Source organism: Anguilla anguilla, chromosome 8, assembly GCF_013347855.1.
Source record: "Anguilla anguilla isolate fAngAng1 chromosome 8, fAngAng1.pri, whole genome shotgun sequence".
In the NCBI taxonomy this organism is placed as follows: Eukaryota; Metazoa; Chordata; class Actinopteri; order Anguilliformes; family Anguillidae; genus Anguilla; species Anguilla anguilla.
In genome coordinates this window covers 14583014-14605935 of record NC_049208.1, presented here as the reverse complement: position 1 = coordinate 14605935, position 22922 = coordinate 14583014, and the positions used below count along the sequence as shown (strand labels likewise).

At 41.8% G+C, this 22922-nt stretch overlaps 1 protein-coding gene across 1 annotated transcript; it reads left to right on the top strand.

Annotated features, from left to right (window-relative positions):
* Positions 1-309: 309 nt before the first annotated feature.
* LOC118234092 (tetratricopeptide repeat protein 39C-like) lies at positions 310-22588 on the top strand. Its single transcript, XM_035430411.1, has 14 exons — positions 310-1176; positions 7868-7916; positions 11304-11444; positions 12109-12223; positions 13252-13606; positions 14746-14914; positions 15163-15256; positions 15683-15790; positions 16378-16487; positions 17001-17124; positions 17295-17392; positions 17543-17647; positions 18057-18095; positions 18467-22588. The coding sequence occupies exons 1-14, from the start codon at positions 1022-1024 to the stop codon at positions 18554-18556; spliced, it is 1752 nt and encodes a 583-aa protein (XP_035286302.1). The 5' UTR covers positions 310-1021; the 3' UTR covers positions 18557-22588.
* The last annotated feature ends 334 nt before the right edge of the window (positions 22589-22922 follow it).

The window sequence follows — 22922 nt, the reverse complement described above, 5'->3', positions numbered from 1 at the left end:
TGTCTGCGCGCGCGCGCGTGCGTGTGTGTTTGTGGGCGTGTGTCTGATAATTTCTGTAAGAGTACTGTATAGTATTAAACAGTATATTGCAATTTGTGGGTTGATCTCTAAATCTCATAGAGGGCTCATTTTCTCAGAAATCAATATGCTAGATCCATTTTTCAATTAGTGTTGCTGATATGATTCACATAATCGTGAATGAATGTACAAGATAAAACAACGATATGTGACAAGTGGACGCCGGCAAATCGTTTACAGTCAGTTGAACCGGGCTATTTCTGCATATTGCGCCTGCCGGGTGCATAGAGCGCTCCCATTGGCCAGCTGGTGCTTCTTGGAGGGTGTGGGCTTATCGCAGTCTCTCACAGCTGTACCTTCCTGCGCATCTCCAAAACGGAAAAAATCAGCATTAAGTGGCGATTAGGAATAACGTTGAGTGGCTTCGAAAAGGTGGCATTTTCGTATTTCGCCTGGAGAATTTCCTGATTTCCTGAACGAAGGTTACACGTAGATGGCTAAATATTTTTGCAACCTGCAAGATGGTACACATCAAATGCCACGGAAATCAGACGCTCGTGCGTGATGCTTTCGACTAGCTAAACATAATTTTAGCTAATCGCATGACAACAGAATTTACTTTTATTGAAAAAAAAAAAATCTGCAAACATCTGCAGCGTTGTGTGTAGCGAGATTTAAATATTAATATGGGGGAAGCGTGCAGAAGGGGGGTTCTCAAACGACGGTAGGCCTGGAGAAATATCCCATCGCTTTTGGATTGGTATTGACTATGCCACTGTGAGGCGGTGAGTCTAACTGAGCAGTCTTGATGTTGGCTGGCGATGAAATAGGCGACTGTAAACACAAATAAAGGCGAGGCGCGTATCCTTCCTGTAGCCTATTGGAAATTTACTATTGTGTTTCCTCACTCCAGCTTTTGCTGTAAGCTTTTATTTTGGAAACAAGAGCGGTGGAAACGGGATTGTGATATTTATTTATTCGTTTATCTGCAAACACACTGTGAATGAGTTTGTCAGCAATGGCGGGTCCCGAACAGAACCAACAGCAGGTCGAGGAAATAGACGATCAGCTGGATGATGCGGAGCTGGCTCTCCAGGGCATTAATATGCTTCTCAACAATGGCTTCAGAGAGAGCGACGAGTTGTTCAAAAGATACAGGTAAGAATGCCGTTTTTATCTGTAGTGTTTAAATGTATCGACTGTAAGACCGCTTCTGTGTGTGTTGAAACAGATCTTTTGCAATATAAGCCATCATTGCAGAAATTATCATAGGCTGCTTCAGCTGCTGTGCTCCACATTTGGTTTTTGTTGCTAGGCCTAGTGTATATATCCTTTATAGGAAACTATACAGTATAACACTGAATAGCCTTCTAAAAGCCTTGTGGTGTGTTGCTTCACAAGAACCGAGCCCTATAAATATATTTTAAAATCACATTTTCACATTTTTAATTATTAATTTTAATGATTAATTATAAAACCGTGACTGAATCTGGTCATGTAGTATTTTTGAACAATAACATTATTGTTTACTTTCAATGAGGACGTGGTGCAGCTCCGGGAATTCTCCTCTCTAAATGTTTTGTTACTGCACAGCTGTCATACAAACTCATATAGTTAGAAACGGGTGTTCGGTAACGTACAGAATAGAAATTAGCATACAACCACTGGTCCGATTACATTCTGACACTGTAAATGTGTTGTGCTTCTGTCAGGTGGATGGGTCACAGAACGCCTCGTTAGAGTGAGAGCGTGCATCCTAGCGGTGGTTGGCGCGCGCATTTGTTTAACTGCAAAGTCAAAGTGCGTTGGTGTAGAATCTGCCAAGGTCTGCGGACTAACGAGTCAGAGTCATATCCTCCTATTGCATTTCTGCCAGTGTACAGGATCCAAAAAGTGCAGGCAACATGTAGGGGATGTTTGAGTAGGTGGAACAAAACTCTAGAGGTATCCCTGGTCCCAGGAACAGGATTTCACATGGAACACATCTGCTCATTTTCCATGCGAAATGTGGCGTTCTAGACCCACACACAACTGCTGCTCTTGCTTGACAGGCCGTTCTGACAGCTCTGGAGATATGCTCGAGGAAGTGTAACCGTTCAGTCCTTTGATGGTCTGGGTTCAATTTGAACAAACAAGGTTGTGTTCAGTTGTCTCACTAATTTGTTAGGAAGGTCTGATGTGTATGTACATCATGATGCATCTCTTTAGAAGAAAAGTCTTTTTATGGCTAATGCCTCCAACATAGAAAGAGAGCTTGTCTTAGAGATATCCACATTCTTCACATTACCTCTAACTTATTTTTGAAAACAGGAAATTACTTTGTGATATGGTTTTGTTTGTTTTGCGTGAGCATGTATACACACACACACACACACACACACACACACACTCACCCACTCACCTGCTTCTGCACGCATACTCACAAATGTGGTCCACACAGGTTCCCACTCCTCATTATTTGCACAGATAATGTTGTAAGTAACTGATTCGCATGCACAGGCTTGTGAATAAATGATTCACATGCAAAGACTTGTGCATAAATGATTGACGTACACAGATTTGTGAACAAATGATTGACATTCACAGACTGAATGGTAGTACCTGGCAGGTGTCTGAAAGCTGACGTGGATGCGCCTTGTAGTGGTCGGGCATCCAGAACTGTCTTTGGTGAAGAGGAACGCAGAGAGCCTAAAGAGGAACGTAGAGACCCCAAAAGAGTGTGGTGTGTCACACTTCTGAGACAGCCGTAAGGACATGGCTGCAGAGGTCAGCTCATTGCACTTTCAGTATTCGGTGAACACTGAAATCACAGTGTGCTTTTCACCCACGGCTATAACACAGAGCTCTCTGTGCTGTCAGCTCTAACCCGGGGCAGATCCGTGACTCAGACTATCTGCCTCTTCTCCTGACACCCGAGAGAATGAAATCTCAGAATCCCTATCACCTGCAGGCGCTTAGCAGCTCGGTGAAAATCTACTTATACATGCTGACATTGTCATTTGACACACACACAGAGCACATAGAGATGTGTGCGTGTGTGATGCGATGCACACCTAAATAGTTGCTGGACTCCGTCACTGCGTTGTGAAGATGAAATACATAACAAGCTGAGACCTAGTGTGAATGCTGGCTAGTCAGGGATCTCTGTGTGCTGTATATCGACTGCAGCAAAGCATAATCGCAGAGGCGGAAACGTGCATCAGAACAGAGAGATAAACAGTCACTGTTTTACATTAGCTACTCCCACTAGTAAGAGTGCATTGCAGAAGACAAGGCAGGTAAAAATGCATTTCTTGTTGGAAGTAATACTTGAGTTTTCATTTATGTAGATGGATGTTTAATGAATGAATTATTTAATTCAAATACAGCATCACACCCCAGCAGGTATCCACTTGGGCCTGGAATTTACCTCCGTCTGTTTGTAAGTCTACTTCCTTTAACCGCTGTGCCACATTGTGTGAGGCAAACAACACAGCAATACAATAAAATGGAAAGTGTCCTTATTTACAAACAACTAGAGCTGTAATGGCGATAATTATGTATAATTATAGATACCAAATTGCTTTATTCTGAGCAATTAGTATTTCTACTTTTCATAAGTTTACATTAGGCATCAATGCATAAATTTAGAAATCTGTGTACCTCTGTTTGCTAAATTTTAGAAACAATTTTAGAGTGACTGTTAATAGCATAGCATGGTAGTTTTCACCTACAAGCTGGTGCCTTCATTTATGGACTGTGAAGTGTGGTTATCATTTTCTTCTGCAGGCCCAAGTCAAACAAGTCATTTCAGAAAGTGCTGTACTCTCAGAGTCAGTTCAGTTTGCTGGAATAACAAAACACATAATGGCATGTGGACACAGAGCACTTTGTATATAGACTTATCAGGCGGGAGTAGGATTGTCCTTCACACAACATTTCAGTTCAGTAGAAAGAAGAAAGCTCATGTTTATTTATCTAGGAATGGTACGAAATGTGGTAGGTTTTATTTATAAGGACCGTCTTTGACTTGAAGCCCACTGAAGACATTGCAGTTTACACTTTGCAGTTGTACAAGGTTGCCAAGTTCTCCTGTGGATGACAGAACAGGAAGAACAGAAAGCAGAGATGAAAACAGAGGAGAAGGAGGAGGAGGGGTGCCAGAAGCTAGTGATGCAAGGAAGTAGCAGTGTGGGAGATTTCGATACTCTTAGAGGATGGCTTTTAAAAAAAAAAAAAACAGTTCAGTTAAAGTAGGTCGATTTTGTAATCATAGTCGGAAATCTCTTGAGTTGCCTGAATGTCCATACATAACCCGAAGAAAAAATATGTTTCTCTTAATAAATCAAGAGAGGGCAAAAAAAATACTCTGTGCTGGAAACCCTGCTGGCACACAAGATACAGAGGAGACAAAGAAGGCATTGAAATGTAATCTACACAACAAGCCAAGTGCAGTATCAGTTGTAAACCCAACTGAATCCCCCTTGCAAAAAAATGCCTTGGTTACACAGTCTTATTTTTTTCCTGTGTTCAGTTGGCTGCAGCAAATATAAATTCTGCATCAGTTGCCTTTCCAGTGTGGCACTTGACAAGGTGACAATGGTTGTTTCAGCTTGTAATAGGAATGGTAAATTGCAATGAGAACTGGGCTTTCCATAGACACAGTCAGTGCAGGTGTTCCCCACACAACCAGGCAGGCTCTATAGTGTGGAAACCACAGGTTCAACTCAGGACAATATTTGACATACACATATTGAGGGAGTAGGGGTTTTGGGAGACCAAACGTGACTGAACAGGGAATCTTTAAGCTGTTCACCTGAGGTAGAATAACCACTAAGTCTCGAAAAAGACGAGGACAGGGGAAAAAGAACAATAAGAAAAACAATACTCCTAAGGGAGAGTATCCCAAAGAAAAGCTCTAAACAACCCACGTACTGGGTAAAAAACAAAAGCTTAAGGAGAATGGACTTTCTGAAAATAAAAAACAAAACTGCCTGTGCAGAAAACGGGGTAACTTAGAGAAAACAGACCTCGAACCGAGGCTGAAAAAGTAACACCCTAAAAGAAGAATTCTGAGTTTAGGTTGTGGCACTAACTTGTTGCCAACAACCCGTTAAGCTAAAGACTGTTGTGCTAATTTTGTAGCTACAACAATCCAATACCCCAAACTCTCAAACCTGTACCTTTACCACACCTGACAGATTACCAGCTCTCGTGTAACATAAGTGACACTGAAGCAAAGCTTATCGGCTTGCTAGGGGTTTAAATAGAAAGCCAACAGGTGCAAATTGTAAAAAGATTTGCATGCGTATAATTCAATCAAGGAAATGAAGAAAACTTAATGGCCGTAATAACTGAAGAAAAGGCGCAGGAAGAAACCAATGGCCGTAATAACTGAAGAAAAGGCGCAGAAAAAACCATAATGGCCGTAATAAACGAAAGAATGACGCAGGATGGAAAAGAAATGGTGTTATCACCCAAAACCATGACACATATTATATACCAAAAAGGAATTTGCATCACCGTGTGCGGTTGTGAGACTAAACGTGATGACTTCCTGTAAGCTCATCATTTTCAGTTAGCTGATGGGCACTGCCAGTCTGGACGTTGACGCGTATGGATGGCAAACAGTAGCTCTGAAGACCACAGGCGATGTGCACCAGCAGCCTTTATGCAATTAAGGAGACATATAGCCATTACTGGAGCATTAGCGTGTGCTTTCAGTTTTCTCTCCTTATTCCCTCATTAGGGTCCTTGACAGATTGGATTCATTTCTCTTGAGTTGCATCATGCACATTTAGTGTGAGCATGCCCCAGTGTTCTTGCTCAAGTGATCAACAAATCAGGGAGCTTATTCCTGCTGCTGAGACTGAATGCAAATTCTGTCCCTTTCCAATTAAATGCTTCAAGGAGTTCCAAAGAATATAAGTAGAAACTGTGTGTGTGTGCGTGAGACTAAACTTGGTATTGTAATTAAGCCTGTAATTAAGCAAGCGCTAACATATTACTGTTGTTGATATTGACTAATCCCCAAGACCTACCTTTGCCCTTTTTAATTTTTAATCAACTGCTCTAGAATCTCGGACAAGGAGGTGAGAACATGGCTTCTTGCACACAACACTGAACGGCCAAAGCAGCCAATATCAGTGTGATGGAGAATGCGATATGCTTTTCCACGCGGATATTATAATACTATCTCAAGATTGTGCTCGGTTTTTAATCTGTGCAAAAGAAGATGTAGGCCTAGATTATTTACATTTGTATCTATAAATATACAAGTACATTTTTTGCAACATCGAAGGGCAGGTTCATAGTCAGAAACAGGAAATGCAATCATTATTAGACCTGACAGGCACAAGCAGTACTTCAGCTTCCCCCATACATAGTAAATGTCACAGTATGACTGATTGCGCCTAAGAGAGAGCAACGTGCTGTGTATTTATGGGAGCAGAAGGGGCTGCCATTTACTGAGGTAGATTCAGCTCATGGATAATAATCTCCCCTGCACGCATTACCCCTGGTGGTAAACACCGTCTCCCTGAGGAGACAATGACCTTTTGTGCTTTCAACCAATTGTTATTCTTTTTGGCTAAAACAATTAATATGAAAGGCATTAGTCATTCTTTTGAAAAGAATCCTTTTAGATCAGGAGGGTATTTCGCAAATAATGATAACATGACTGAGTAAAACCCGGAACAGTTGTTTTTACTTGACTCCATGTTCCAAATTTGGGAGGGTTCTGGGTTTTACTCAGTGCACATATCCAGCTAACTCAGTAATCCTGGTTCATGAAACAGGGCCTAGAGCTCTGCAGCCCTGTACATGGAGAGCCACAGGACCGTGTCAGTTTTTGTTGCTACACAATACTTAATTGGTCAATTGAAGCAGTTAATTGAGCTCACCTGGTTTCTTTATTCTGATCTGTCTATTGTTACAATTGTCCTGGCACTGGGCAACAGGCTGAAATTGAAAGCTTCAGTTGAAAAGCGTTAATCCAATGGTTTTTAGCTGTTTTGGTATTTGGCGTTGACGGTTAGCTTTGTGTGCTCTCAGTGCATAAAAACGTCTCCATATGGAGGCCAGGCTGGATTGCTGCAGTGGGGGTTTGTTCTACAATAGAAGGAAAGCTGTCTGTTGATGCAGTGTTATTGATGAAACTCTGTGATGACAGTGAGGCAGGAAAACCACACTTCCTGACTTCCCTTTGTGTAGTCAGAGCCAGGGCTCATAACGGCCTGGCATCAGCCCAGATTCAGACCACTGCCTGGCAGATTTCCCTCAGTAGTTCTTCTGAAGCGATGTAGGCGTGCTTTTTTTCTTTCCTCCTTTACACATCTATGTTTCTGTTAGCTGAAATAATCATTATAGTTAGCCAACAATACAGTAAGTCTTATGCTAGTGGGCTGAATTGCCATGGGTCAGTTTGGTTCCACCTGGACCCAGATCTGCATTAAGAAAGGGGTATAATGCAGTGTGGTTCCAGCTCTACAGTGGGATACAAGCACAGTGATCTCGGCTGATTCCAGCTCGATGCTGGGATACAGGTATTATAATTCAGGCTGGTTCCAGGTTTACAGTGGGAAAGGGGTATAATGAGTCAGCCTGTTCCAGCTCTACAGTGGGAAGGGGGTATAATGAGCCAGCCTGGTTCAGCTCTACAGTGGGAAAGGGGTGTAATGAGTCAGCCTGTTCCAGCTCTACAGTGGGAAGGGGTTATAATGAGCCAGCCTGGTTCAGCTCTACAGTGGGAAGGGGGTATAATGATCCAGCCTGGTTCCAGCTTCACAATGGTAAAGGGATGTTTATCTTCTATCTGCCGAGGTCTGTAATGATGCTGTCAGTAGAGCTCACCTCTGTCTCTCTCCCTCAGGAATCACAGCCCACTGATGAGTTTTGGAGCCAGTTTCGTCAGTTTCCTGGTGAGTCGAGCAGGTCCTGCTTTGTCCTTATTCTGGTTCTGCCAGACCACCCAAAGTTCCTGAGTGAAATCTGAAGTTCATGCAGATCATGGCTTGAGGTACAGGATGCATTCACGGGGACAGTTTTCTCTGAAGACAGCCGATGAGCCGGATGTATCAACGCCGCCCACGCACATCGTCATTTGATATGGTTTAAATAATTAAACCCCAGAAACAGAGGAAATGCAGAAAAGACAAAATCACACATGGAAAAAAAGAGAGAAGTGTAGCTGATTCCAGCCTTCTTTTCACATAGCCTTTCAGAGTCTAAAAGGAAACTGTCTCTGTATTCTTTGTAAATGGTAAATGGACTGCATTTATATAGTGCTTTTATCCAAAGCGCTTTACAATTGATTCCTCTCATTCACCCATTCACACACGCACACACACACGCACACACACACACACCAACGGTGAAAGGCTGCCATGCACCAGCCAGCTCGTTGGGAGCAATTAGGGGTTAGGTGTCTTGCTCAGAGACACTTCGACTCCCAGGGCGGGGGATCGAACCGGCAACCCTCTGACTGCCAGACAACGACTCTTACCTCCTGAGCTATGTCGCCCCTATGTGAATGAGGGTGTCAGACAGTGTTCTCCCCTGAAATGTTGAGTATTATCACCTTTGTCATCCCTGGGATCATCATCTTTTACTGTTCAGTTTCCACAGTGCTGGCTGGCTCTGTCTCTCAGCGATTCGTACAGAAAAAAGTTCCATTCTGGCGCAGAGGCGGAAATAGGTCAATGTCACTGTCCATCACATCAGGGTTTGCCCTCCATAAGGTCTGGGAGAAGGTCTCTCACTGGCTCTGCTGCAGACAAATCCCTGGATATTCGTTTGAATGCTTCAGTGTTCATGGGCTCAATCTGGTTCAGACGAATCTCTGGAGATTTGTTTAAATGTGTCAGTGTTCATGTGGTTTGGCCACTTTTTCGATAGCCTGTACTACCCACAGAAATACTTTAAATAAAACAGAAAAAAGTGTGATCACACTTTATTTTAGGAGCCTGTTCATCACGTAAGGAAACGAAATACGGCTGCATATTTAGCACACAACTAGTAAATAAGTTGTACATTAATGACAAAATTGAGTCTGAAGCAAACTAGTAGATTAAATAATTGTTCCTTTTATGCTTTTCCATTTAACAAAAATTTTGTAATAATAATACATGTTTTTGTATATAATAATAATAATAATAAGATACCCATTTTAACATAATATTGTAGTGAAATGGGAGAAAGTGCTTTGCAGTTAGATTGAATATGGCCATAGTACCTTCTTTTGTGCCTCACCCTGGCTAACCTTTTTCTGCCATTCTTTCGGGTTGATCTAGCATCGGTGGGGAGGGTTTTCTCTTAACAGGAAGGGAGCAATGGCCTGCACTGCTGTGCGACATGGCAAAATAATTCATTCATTATAATCATGAATAATTAAAGGTCATTAAATCAATCCAGCTTGCTAACCTGCTGCGAATGAATCAGATCAACCACAATGCTGGATGAATGTGGATGAATGGAAGTGAACTGCATGGTTTCATTTTCAGCGCATTCATCTTGGACATTGAATTTTGGGAGCATATTAATATTAAAATACAATCTAATAAAACAATAATTTTGATGAGGCGATTATAAAAATGAGAGCAGCTTACCACATTTGTCCACAAAGGGCACTGAACGAATGAAGGTGTATGGTTGGGTGTACCAAGCATTCTTATATGGGACATTTAATGGTGGCTCATTGGTATGTGTTTGGTACAGACAACTTCACGAGAGAAAAGAAGTAATAAATAATCACATTTATGTCAAATAATTCAAACACATATGTTTCATAGAGAATTCACATACTGTAATTGGCACATGTAAAATGGCAGACGTGTCCTTGTTTTCAGGGTTTCCTGTACTGATGCCACCCCTCGTACTCTGAGGAAAAGCCAGCTTTCAGACTTTTTCTGCCTAGAATAAGTGATGGGAGAGTCATGTTTCAAGAAAGCGAATATGGGCGGAGCAACATGCACTGTCACCAATTTATTTGATCCAGTCAGTCTTCTTTTATTTCCTTATTCATTTTTTTACTGTGGAGAGCAAAATCTTTTGATTGATTCAAACAAGCCAGTGAGATCTTAAGTCATGTAATTAGTCTGATAATTATGTGCATTTTCCCAATAGATTATTAATTTGGTAGATCATTTAGATGAAATTTGACTGATTGGTCTTTCTTCTTACTGGTATTGGATTTTATAATATCAGATCTGGTGGGAAGATTCCGAATTGTATTAAAATGATTAACTGTACAGATTGGAAACAGTGGGAGGTGGAATTAATTCAGTCAGCTGTGTGAAATCTGTTGAACGCCTACGGCTAGAGAGAAAACATGGTGTGTATATTTTTACAGGATTGTGTGACTGTGGCAGATACCATTTTTAAAGATTTTTAGAGGGTATTTAGGCAGTTATACGATGAAGACGTATGTTGAGGTGTTTTATTTCAAATAGCATCTGTCTCCTGACAAATGCGAATGGAACTTGAAGTGTCTCCAGTACAGAACCCTGCTGTTAGATTTCCTATATTTTATGACAGATTTTGTGTACTTGACAAGAGGCCTTCTGTATGTGATTACTGATACAGACTGTGTCTGCAGCACACTGTGATGAATAACTATAAGTATGCATTTGCAGAAAATGGTAATGGCTTAGATGAAGGTTGGTTGTATTTGCAGAATGCAATGATGGGTGATTACCACTGTATTTGCTGAGTGCAGTGATGACCAAGAAGAATTAGGCTAAGTGTTTGCAGCACATACTTATGACTTCACGTGAAGTGTTTTTGTGCTTGTATAATGCCAAGATGATTAATATGCACTATGTCTACCTAGTACACTGAGGACTAAGAGTAATTGCGTTTTTGTAGGACACGAGTGTGGCTGAGATCAAGTGCGAGTTTTCCAGATGCCACAATGACTGCCCTACGTGTTTTTCCAGAACCCCATGATGACTGAATCGCGCTTTGTGTGTTTTTCAGAACTCCATGATGACTGAATCACGCTTTGTGTGATTTCAGAACCCCATGATGACAGAATTGCACTGCGTGTGTGTTTTTCAGAACCCCATGATGACTGAATTGCACTGCGTGTGTGTTTTTCAGAACGCCATGATGACTGAATTGCACTGCGTGTGTGTTTTCAGAACCCCATGATGACTGAATTGCACTGCGTGTGTGTTTTTCAGAACCCCATGATGACTGAATTGCACTGCGTGTGTGTTTTTCAGAACCCCATGATGACTGAATTGCACTGCGTGTGTGTTTTTCAGAACTCCATGATGACTGAATTGCACTGCGTGTGTGTTTTTCAGAACGCCATGATGACGTTTGAGGAGGAGAAGATGCAGATGGCCTGCGAGGACCTGCGGGCTACGGAGAAGCTGTGTGAGAGCGATAACGTGGGGGTCAACGCCGGGGTCATCGAAACCATCAAAAACAAGATTAAGAGGAGTGTATGTCAACTGGACATCCTTAATAAGAGTTTAGTCATGGATAGAGAAACTTTAATGTTAGGGAAAATGTTAAGATAGGAGGGACCTTCATTGTAGAGACAGATTTTAGGGTAGTCTTTTAAATTGCATTTGGGGGGTCTGTTTGATAATATAAACACACAGAAAGTGATTGGTTAATAGTATTTGCTGTGTAAATACTTGGTTGAATGCTTTTTATGTTCAGATAAATGCTTTCTACTACATTCATTTAAAAACATGTATTGATTTTTCCTAGAAATAGAAATTCAGTTTCCAAGTTAAACAATATATATAGATTACTCTGCCGCAGCCTTGGAGAGAAAAAGATTTTTAAAAGTTTGCCTTGTTGGTTTAATTCAATGTTGTGAGTTAAAGCAACAGTGTGTGATTGTTCCATTTCACAGTTGTGGTGTGCATGAATGGCATAGCTGGAGTACTGCAATATGGCCACCTTCCAGCTCTCCTGTGTTTGCATCACTGGACGCAAAGCTAAGAGAGATGTTGTAGCAAAGTTAAGACACGTGTTATAGCCAAAGGAGGGCGATGAGCTCATTAACACCGGATCCATTGGTCTGTCCTGTCTGCCTGTTTTCCTCCTCGTCAGTCTGGCCAGTACCCAGAATGCCGTGTGTTTGTGCCCCTCCAGATGGACTCTCAGAGGTCTGGGGCCGTGGTGGTGGATCGGCTGCAGAGACAGATCATCGTGGCGGACTGCCAGGTCTACCTCGCCGTGCTCTCCTTTGTGAAGCAGGAGCTCTCAGGTCCGTTTCTGTCCTGACTGACCACGCCGCTTTTGTACAGACTGCTTGCGTTGGCTCCCCGACACCCCGCTTTTCATTACATTGACTCAACAACAGTCGATTTGATCTAAAAAAACCTTTGAACTGCTCTGCTTCTTATAGAAGAATAAAGGTGAAAAAGCAAACCCTCACTTGTTTGAATGATATTGTAGGTTTAATAGTCTCATTTTTAATGTAACTGTCTATGATGCATATATTTTGGCTCTTGCCTTCCTCAGTGTGGATGTCTGTGTGATGGACTGTTTAATTATTCAGTATCTTTCACCTTCATAAGCTGATTCTCTGCCAGTATTTTCTGAGCATGTTCCTCCAGTGTTTGTATTGGGAGTTAATTATACCATAAAGATACTGTTCTGAGCAGGTTTGGATGGTTCTACTAAATATTTCATTAAACACAAGTGATTAATGCAGACAGGGCTCAATGGTTCATAAAAAATAGTTGCAAGGTCAGACAGTGTGAGCCATAAGTTTGTTTTCATGAAAAGATGCCAAACTAACTGCGCTTACATATCCATAAAAGGCCAAACTGAGCAAAGCTCGGTGGACTCTCCTTCGATTTTTTTCACCAACATCAATTGAATACTCTGCCATCTCACCATGACTAAATCGCTGGAGTGAGAGAATCTGAGAGGATAGAGCTAGAGTTCATCTAAACAAGTCAATTTGCAGTTGACCAGTCTGTTTAAATGGTGAGAAGTATTTCAGAACTGAATGTTGAAACCATCCAAGCGTTATTATGCAAGTCTTGTGTTGACCCCAGAAACATCTTGCAGGGTATTTTGCAGGATTAAGCAAAATGAAGCCTGATAAATTTGGTAAATATTATGAAGGAACTCAAGCTTTCATCCAATCAGATATGATCCTGTTATTTTTATAAATATTTGTAAAAATATTTGCAGAAGTAGGATGACTAAGTCCTTAATCCTGATTGGTGAACACCCTCCAGCATGCTGATGAAATCATACCCTCCTCCGTTTTAACTGTTCCAGCGTACATCAAAGGAGGCTGGATCCTCCGCAAGGCCTGGAAGATGTACAACAAGTGCTACAGCGACATCAGCCTTCTGCAGGAGGCGTGTCAGAGGCGGGCCTCCCAGGAAGCTCCGCCCCTGGACCAGGCCAATGACAACGCGCCGCCGCGGGGGGCCGCCACGGCCGAGGCGCTGGGCCGGCTCAAGGGCTCGGTGAGCTTCGGGTATGGCCTCTTCCACCTGTGCATCTCCATGGTGCCGCCCCACCTGCTGAAGATCGTCAACCTGCTGGGTTTCCCCGGCAACCGGCACCAGGGGCTGGCTTCTCTCGCGTACGCGAGTGAAAGTAAGGACATGAAGGCCCCTCTTGCTACGTGAGTAGGTCATCCCGCATCACTTCCTGGGGAGGAGGGGCTTAATGGTGGAGTGTGACTGTGTTGGGCTGCACCTTTGTGTTGATACGCTTTCCTTTATTTTATTTTATTTACTCAGTTTACACATTAGTTCTGCCGCATGCTATCATCATCGTGTGCCCTGTTTAGCTGTCCCACCTTAGTATGTTAACTAGAACTTGTGCAGGGTATAGACTGTAGAGATATTATTATTATTATTAAGTGCAGTAGCAGCAGAGTAGTACTTTCATTTGATGCACTGGAGTTAATGTAGAGATTTTGAAATTTCAGCCATATTGCATCAGAATCTGTGGTTTTCCTTTGCCGTTGGGTATGCATAACAGTTTTGTATGAATCATTTATTTGGCATGCATGAATATAGAAGTGCTCTGAAGAGCCAGAAAATGGGTGAGAGTTTGGGCATGTGCGTGCTTTAGCATGCATATCTTCCCTGATAAATGCAAGCGGTGTGGTCTGAATGGCAATCAGATCCATGACCCTGGCAATCGCGTGACTAAGATCTCCGCTAAGGCACCATTACCTAACTGCACAGAAGGAGCAAGGTCTCACGTGCAGTGGACTAATGGAGTTCTTGTCTTTTCTCCAGCAAGTGACTCATTAATGACATCATAATCCATAGACAGCTTGTGTACACGCTCAGCTTGGCTACATTTATGGCTCACTGAATTATTATCACTATCTCTAACTGCTGCTATTTATTACTGTAAGCACTTGTATTTAATCTAAATACAATCTGTTGCTGTAGTGCTTATCTCTAAATACTTTTCGTGAGGTCTGCTGCTTATAAATAATTTTGATGTTTTATTATGTTGATTTCTGCTCTTACGCACAGTAAGGAATGATCATAATGGTTACTTTAGTACAGTATGTTGTGTGGAGTTTGCTGGGTTTAAACTGTCAAGAATTGAGTTGTTTAAATGAGTAGTGTCCGTTTTTGGTAACTCTTGCCTCGTGGAAGCTTCTTCAGTGTGCTGTTATTGACTATGCCTTTGTGATTTCCTCCTCTGCTTCCTCTCTCTCCTCCACTCTTTCTCTCCATATTTTTTGCGCGGTCTTCCGTTGCCCCCCCCCCCCCCCCATTTCCCATTTCCCACCCCCAGGCTGGCGTTGCTATGGTATCACACGGTGGTCCTGCCCTTCTTTGCTCTGGATGGCTCAGACACGCAGATGGGCCTGATGGAGGCGAAAGGAATCCTGCAGAACAAGGCGACGGTTTACCCAAACTCCTCCCTCTTCATGTTCTTCAGAGGCAGGGTCCAGCGGCTGGAGGTGCGTGTCCAATCAGATCGGACGCTCTTTGACCAGTGTCCAATCGGATCAGGGCTCGACTGTTAGCCTCTGCTGGGTGAACGGTGTTGTCATCAGTACAGGCCAAATGCCACAGCAGCAATTCTCGCTTTCTTCTCAATGCTTTCACTTGGCCTTATTTAAATGGTTTGCTACTGTGTGGGGGTTTGGCACTAGGGGGCAGTGTGCAGTTCTGCTGATGGTGCTTGCTTTTTTCTGTGGTTTCTCAGTGCCAGATAAACAGTGCCTTGACTTCCTTCAATGATGCATTGGAGCTGGCGACAGACCAAAGGGAGATCCAGCACGTTTGCCTGTATGAAATCGGTACGGGCCTTTCCCATTGTCCACACCACATTATTCTTTTAAGTATTATTACACAATCGTAATCATGGCAATTAAAAAAACACGTGTCATGAGAGAGGGGCACACTTGAATGTTAGATATTAGAGGAAAATGAACACATTCTGCTTTAAGAAGCTCCATTAAAGCATTTTAATATGTGCAGAATATTGTCATTTCAGATTAACTATGTTTCCAAGCTATAGTTTACAGATCAGGGTGACTCAAACCTAGTCTGCGATTTAATTAAATGTATTTACATTTTTATTAAGAGTCATCTGTAAGCTGTGCTGGAGCCTTCCTACTCAGGTCTACAGTAGCATGAAACGCATTTGGCGGAGACAAAAAAAGCTTTCGTGCATGCACTAGATGTGTTTTGGAGCACTCTTAACAGCTCTCGCCCTTTCCCAGGCTGGTGCAGCATGATTGAGATGAACTTCAGCGATGCCTACAAGTCCTTTGAACGGCTGAAGAACGAGTCAAGGTGGTCGCAGTGCTACTACGCCTACCTGACCGGAGGTCAGTGTTCGCCATTCACGGGTGTATGTCATAACAAGGGATTCAGTGTTAATGCCAGCCAGATGTTTTCAGTGTGTTATGAATGGAACCAGGTTCCAATGGAATATGTCTTTGCCAAAGCCATTGAAAAGAAACCCATACCAGCTGTATATCTGTGTACATCTAGTAAAACTGTCTGCTCACACCTCATGTTTTTCTCTTTGTATTCTAGGTTTGCTGTTTTCGGGCCATTTTTTAGTTGTATATTGTTTTCTGATTTCAACGAATCTGTACTTATGTAAACTTATTCAAATGAATCATACTTTTTGACCCAACTAATTAACTTGTGGCATGCGTGATGTTTAAGGATACAATGTGCACACAGACCCTATGCTAATGATCAGTTACTAACTATGCCAGTTAAGTAAGGCCAGTTGTTTCAATGAAAAACAGGAAATGTCCATACCTTCCAGGAATGGAGTTAATTGCAGCACAGTGTTACTGAACGTTGTATCTTTGAAGCCCTTATATTAGCAGAGCGCAGTTTGACTGTCTGAATGCGTGTCGCCTGAGTCTGTGTGACTTCCTGTATTCTTTTAACCCCACAGTGTGTCAGGGAGCTGCCGGGGACCTGGAAGGAGCCATCAGCGTCTTCAAGGATGTCCAGAAGCTCTTCAAGAGGAAGAACAACCAGATCGAGCAGTTCTCCTTGAAGCGGGTGAGCTCATCAGGCGTCTCCAGCCCCGCCCGGATTCGGAATGTCCAAGTTGCGATGTGTGTACCAGCGTGCACATATAAAAGCCCGTTCCGTCGGCTCGGGAGAGCGAAGGCGGCTCGCGGTTCTCCTCCAGCACACGTGGCTGCCAGCCAGCTGCTTCTCTTCACACCTGACTGCTAACTACAGATGGCACTGGCAAGGGCCAGATTCAATCTGAGACTGCGGTGCTCACTCATGCACTGAAAGTGACATTATATGCATAACATACTATATTTAATTGTTCGGTTTACCTACAAACTAGATAGTATCTAGTTTTTGTGTCAATCCTGGTCTTGAAAACCCCCAGAGTTTCGGTCTCTACTACATGACCTGGCAAGTTATTCCACACAGTGAGTACTCTGTGTGGAAAAATGCTTCCTAACGTCTGCAGAATTTACCTTTTGCTCAGACGTTGGGGAGTATTTTGCATATACATATACAGTATGTGATCTGTGTATTTATGTGTGCGTGCAGGCAGAGAGGCTGAGAAAGATGAACCCCAGCAAGGAGTTGTGTATCCTAGCATCCATCGAGGTCCTGTATCTGTGGAAGGCCCTTACCAACTGCTCTACCTCCAAACTGCAGCTCATGGGCCAAGGTGAGCAGCAGATGGCGCTGTTTGTACAGTCTCCTGTAAATATGCTGTATAATAAGTATGTATTTTTTTTTTGGGTCAGATTTAAAACTTCATTTTCTGCAGCATGGCTTTGGGGTGGTAATATGGTAATATTTGCATTTTCAATTATTTTAATTGCTCTCCCCCTGCAGTCCTACAGGGAGTTAATGACATGCATTGCATGGGTCTCAAAAACCTGCTTCTGGGAGCCATTCACAAATGCCTCGGAAACACAAAGGACGCCATTCAGGTATTTGATAGTGCTATCACCATTATTCATATATGGCCTCAGAGCCCTACAGTGAAAGGGGGTAACTCACCTCATTCACTTCCACTGACAGGTAATGAGTGTCACTAGCATTATCACCATGTGACTTTGGCTTGGTCGCTGTGGTTTCAGTGTTTCCAGCTGTCAGCCAGGGACGAGATGGGCCGACTGAACAACTCCTACGTCCAGCCGTACGCCTGCTACGAGCTGGGCTGCGTCCTCCTCAGCAAGCCAGAGGTGACGGGGGTCCACCACTCTAACCTCTGTGTGTGTGTGTGTGTGTGTGTTCATGAGTTCAGCTCTGTGACGTCGCTTATGTAATAGAAATATATAGCCATATATTGAAGGCACTCCTGATCATTTTTTCTGCAATGCATGCCAGGTTGTTGTTTTTGTTGCCTGGTATTAGATAAACATTTATTTATTTATTTATTTATCTTCAACAAAAATACTTTTTACGCAATAAAAATTAGCATGGCATAGACAGTAAGTGGGCAGTATATGAAAAGTTAAGAAATGTTCTATGCCAGTTGATAATGTTTCTTCCTTAAAATGTGTGCTTGCATAAAAAATGTACATACAAATAAAGTACTTTGAAAGCTAGATGTAATGAACATGCAATCACACTGTTGTTTCTTTGTCCCAGGCTGTAGGGAGAGGTAGAGCACTGCTCCTTCAGGCTAAGGTAAGCTATGTGTAACTATGAAACCTACTGGTACGAATATACTGTAGTCCTCTAATTTAACAAGGTGCTTTGGATTTGTTTTGATCCCTTTAGATGACCCTGTCGATTCATTTTTGTGTACAGTCGCCTGGTGGTACAAAATGATATGAATCTAAAAATATTTATTTACAAGATCATTATAGACAAAGAAAAAAGAAATCTAGTTTGTATATAGCATAACTGTATAGCCATAATTTCTACCTTCTATTCCAATCAAGCATTCTAAAATCTCTCCCCCAGCGCTACGTTTAGCATTTTGGAGAACCTGTTAAGATTCAGACGGGAATTGAACTCTTCCTGACAGTGTCTCTGTAACGTGCCTTGATTGACAGGAGGATTTCGCCGGCTACGACTTTGAGAACAGGCTGCACGTGCGCATCCACTCCGCCCTCGCGTCCGTGAGAGAGGTGGTGCCTCAGTGACTCCGCCTACCCACTCCGCCCACTTCCCCCATAGGGTGGTCATGGAAGACTTCAGATATATGCTCAAGCTAGTGAGTTTAGGTGGGGGAGGGGGATTCTATCCATGTAATATGGTCCTGACGCTAACTCTCTTATTTTCACTATAACTGTGTGCTAAGCACTGTGTGTATGTCGCTTAGCGACAGACACGGCATTAGAATACTAAAGTAATTATGCATGACCATTTTACAGAGTCTGGACCTGTATTCATAAAGCATCTCTGAGTAGGAGTGCTGAGCTAGGATCAGGTTCTCTTGGCCCATATTCTAACCATAGCCATTGCAGGCTAAAAAAGGCAAGCTGATCCTAGACCAGCACGCTGCCTTTGATATGAGCTATGAACATAGGCCCTACTTTTGAGACACTTTATGAATACTGGCCCTGGATGTATTTGCACAATCTGTCCTCACATCACCCATGCACCCTTCTGCTTGATTTTATAATTCACTATGAAGACCTTTCACATTTACCAATAAGGCAGGATTTTACTTTTGATTTTTAATTTTAAAAAATATATTTTTACAATAATAAAAAATTACACTTTAAAGTGAAAGTGTGAAGACACGGCAGGTTGTAATGAAACCTCTTTTGTTTGGATTCGTCAGGTAGTTATCCTGTTGGCGACCTGGCAGAGTGGAGTAGATTGTGATTGAAAGGGCAGTGCTGTAGTGTGCCGACTTGGTGCTCTCGTCATACTTAAAACGATCAAAGACGCAGCTTCCCATGGTGTGTGTGTGTTGCTTTTTCTCTCTATGTTGTGTTGCCAAATACGTTTGCACTGTGTGGGCCCCCTGTTATGAAGAGCAAGTCTAGGCCTGCAGATTACTGTGATGAGCTGCAAAAAGACAGCTCAAATCGAGAGAAAGAGAGAGATAGGAGCAGACAGAAAGAGACAAAAATGTTCTTAAATTGTTTACTGTTTTTCGAATGACCCTTTACGATTAAAATTTTGTCACTTTTAGCCTAAGCGACTTGCATTGCAGTGCATTTATCATGGAAAGCAAACACACCTAGAACTAGAGATCGGCAGTTACAATAACTTTGGTTTGCGGTTGTGTCATGAATCGGTCCAGTCATCGCAGACAATTTTACACCATTCATTCCAGTGATCCAATCAAATATATGGCATGAATAAATCATCTTAGGATGGTTTATCACTGACAGTCTTATACAAATCTGAGGCACTTTAACACTTAGTATTGTGAGGTAGCTAGACTGAGGCTGATAAAACATGAATGATGGCTGTTTTGACAGCTTGGTTGGTATGGCAATGGCCTTTTTAACCCTGTTATTCTACAAACGCCTAAATGCCCAAAACCAAATTATGTGCTTGCTAGTGAGTAAAAAAGTGAGTATCTGACAATGAATATTGCATAGAGAATGCAACACCTGTTAGTGTATTGATTGAATGGGGAGGGATTGCCAATCATCACTTGGCTTTCAGCAGAACTAAAGAATAGACTGATTTGTTTTCTAACAATTGGTTTGGAGCTTTATGAAAAAATATGGGCCCAGTGGTTGCGTTAATGCAGGATTCAGCGTTTTTTAAAGTGGAAAAAAAGAACCAAAATACAGTGGGGGGGAAAAAATACACTGCGTTCTATAAACGCAGATATTCCAAGGTTTTTAAAAAAAAAAAAGATTTCAATGGGCGACGAGCCAGACTTCAGCTACAAAAAAATAATTGCTCCTGTTTCTTTGAGCCAGGCGTCTTTCAGTGTTTGACATCTGTGTTGTTTATTGATCATAATATTTACACAGCCATCGTTAGCATTGCGAGAATGAAGAGGATGTTTAATTTGAACGAAAAGTCGAAAACACAATGTCACGTTCTAGCTAGCTTGCTCAACATGAGTAAAATAAAACAGAAATTCTTAATATTATTAGCCTGTGTGGCAAAAAATTTGTTTTGATCAGAACGCCAAAACATTATTTATAGTTTATTTTAATCCCGCTATTAATTTTGTTACAAGTGTGATAATAAAATTATGAACGACGTGTATTTATTGTGTTATTTTTGTGAGTTGGCATATTATGGCAAAAATAGTTATTTTTATCACAACGCAAGTGAATTAGCGTAAAACTAATTCCAAAGATGGATCATTCCATGGGCTAGTGTGACCAGTCGGGTGCATTTACTGCAGCAGTGCTATACAGAATTATAAGTGTTTCCTTTTTGAATGCTGCAGTTTTTTTTCACATCCAGCTGGGTGCGACATGGGGTCATTATTCTCTCATAAATCATTAAATAAATAATAATTTAACACAAAATCAGATTCACAAATATTTCTCGTATGTTACAGAATAATGATGTTCCATGTTGTTCCTACAGCTTTTTTTTGGTCTGATTCTCTTGCATACTAATAGAGATGATGATGTTTCACTTCGATTCAAGGCTTCAGTCATCAATCAGAGACCGCCATTATAGCCTTCTCGATCAAGCGGTTGTCTTGTCAGCACAGAACTGTCCCTGCAGTGCTTGTAAAATTAGGTGAGCTGATTATTTATGGGAACACATATGTGCTGTAATTGGTTAGAATAAATTGTTTGTTTGTGAAAGTTTGTGTTAGTCTGATTGGCTGGAATAGACTCAAAAAAACAAAAAAACTTTGTGGATAAATTTGCACATCTTGCTGTGAGGGAATGTCTCCAATCCACAAATGCCAGGCGATGTCTACGTGCACAAGTCATTGTGAAATTAATAGGTAATCAGAAAAATGGTTTAGAAAAAATAAAATGTGCAAAGAAATGAAAGTGTATTATTTTTCTGTTTGGGAGAGATTTGTGAGTGGAAAGAAATATTTGTGAACCAATTATTTTATAAGGTACAAAAATATTTGTGAATCTCATTTTGTGTAAGGTTCATATTTTTGAAATGATTTTATAATCCCAAAAATTTTTCCTGTTTTACTCAGTGTTGAGCTGCCTGAGTTTGTGTGTAAGTGTCCCTCTTGAACAATGTAAATCCTGAGTGGTGCAACAAACAGGTGCGCTCTGGCACATAATCATTCCATCAGATGCCCCTGCTTTATCGGGATATCTTGGAAAAGCTATTGGAAGAATTCTCAAATTCCTCAGATTATGATGTATTCCTGTGGCTCAATAATTCCTGCCCTTCTGTGTGGGTAAACAGGCCTTACCTCAGTACGTTGAACTAATGTTTACCTTTCTCAGAAAGATGTCCTTCCGCAGCACATGGCCTGAATGCCATTATGTACTGCAGGTACATAATGGCAATTTCATCTTCCGCATGTTAAGGAAAAGCTTTTGTTTTATACATTTTGTTTTGCGCGTGTCATACTGTACCGGTGAGCAACACACAGTAACCAACGGTCCATTTGGAAATGGCCACGCTGGGGTGTGACCAGCGAGCAATAGCCGCAAGTTGATGTGTTTGAGTATTCTGTGCAAGGCCCGTGGTATTCCTGTAAAGATTTGCATAGGTTGTGCTTTTATGTTCGCTTTAAAAAAAAAGAAAGAATAAATTATTGTTTTAATAATAACATTAGTGCCGTCTTGACTGCGGCCAAATATCGCCGTGATCCCGTATGTTTTTGTCGACAATCTTAATGCATTTCCCCGCATCTCCCTCCCACCCCTTCTGGTGAAGGATGAAACGTAGTGTGACACAGTGCGAGTTCTTTAGCGTTGCATTGGCGGTGTGTTGACAGCACAGGCCGTCAAGACACCTTTTACATAATATTACACTGATATAACTTGTACGGGGGATGATATGCCCGCGCAATATGTGTATATATGAACACATGTACTGTACGTATGAGTAATCTTCCCTTTTAATTATTTAGTATGCAAGGTGGCACAAACCATTGTAATCTTAGTCGGTGGTAAAGGGTACATAACTGGGGTGGGGTGGGAGGGGTGACTACATGAGATTAATCACTGCAGGAACTGGTTTTCCTGCATACAGGAAGCATTTTCTTTGTCAGGTTCAACAAATTGTACAAAGAAAATAAATTATCTGTGTTAATTCTATCATGTATTATTGGTCTTCTGTGTTGTTGTGTTTTTGTAAAAATAAGAAGGGTAACACACAAGGGATTCCAGCTACAGCTACCAACAACTGCAACTGCACAAACAGTTGGAAAAAATGGTTTTCAACTTATTTTCCTCTTTCATGTCTAGTATCAAATGTTCATTTTTAAATGAAAGAAGGGATTTTGCAGAAATTCCGGGCTAAACTCAGAGGCAGTAAGAAGATGAATTTTACTTATTCTGATTTGTTCCAGAAATGCACGTATTCGTATTGAACCAAAATCCAGAGGGGAACTATCGATTTATTATCGATGATTTTGTGGTTAGGGCAGTC

Excerpts from the sequence above, each read along its gene's own strand:
- LOC118234092 (XM_035430411.1), top strand. The coding sequence starts at position 1,022 with ATGAGTTTGTCAGCAATGGCGGGTCCCGAACAGAACCAACAGCAGGTC. Across the intron at positions 15,257-15,682 it reads CGTTTGCCTGTATGAAATCG|GCTGGTGCAGCATGATTGAG; the intron begins GTACGGGCCTTT and ends GCCCTTTCCCAG. Across the intron at positions 15,791-16,377 it reads CTACGCCTACCTGACCGGAG|TGTGTCAGGGAGCTGCCGGG; the intron begins GTCAGTGTTCGC and ends TTAACCCCACAG.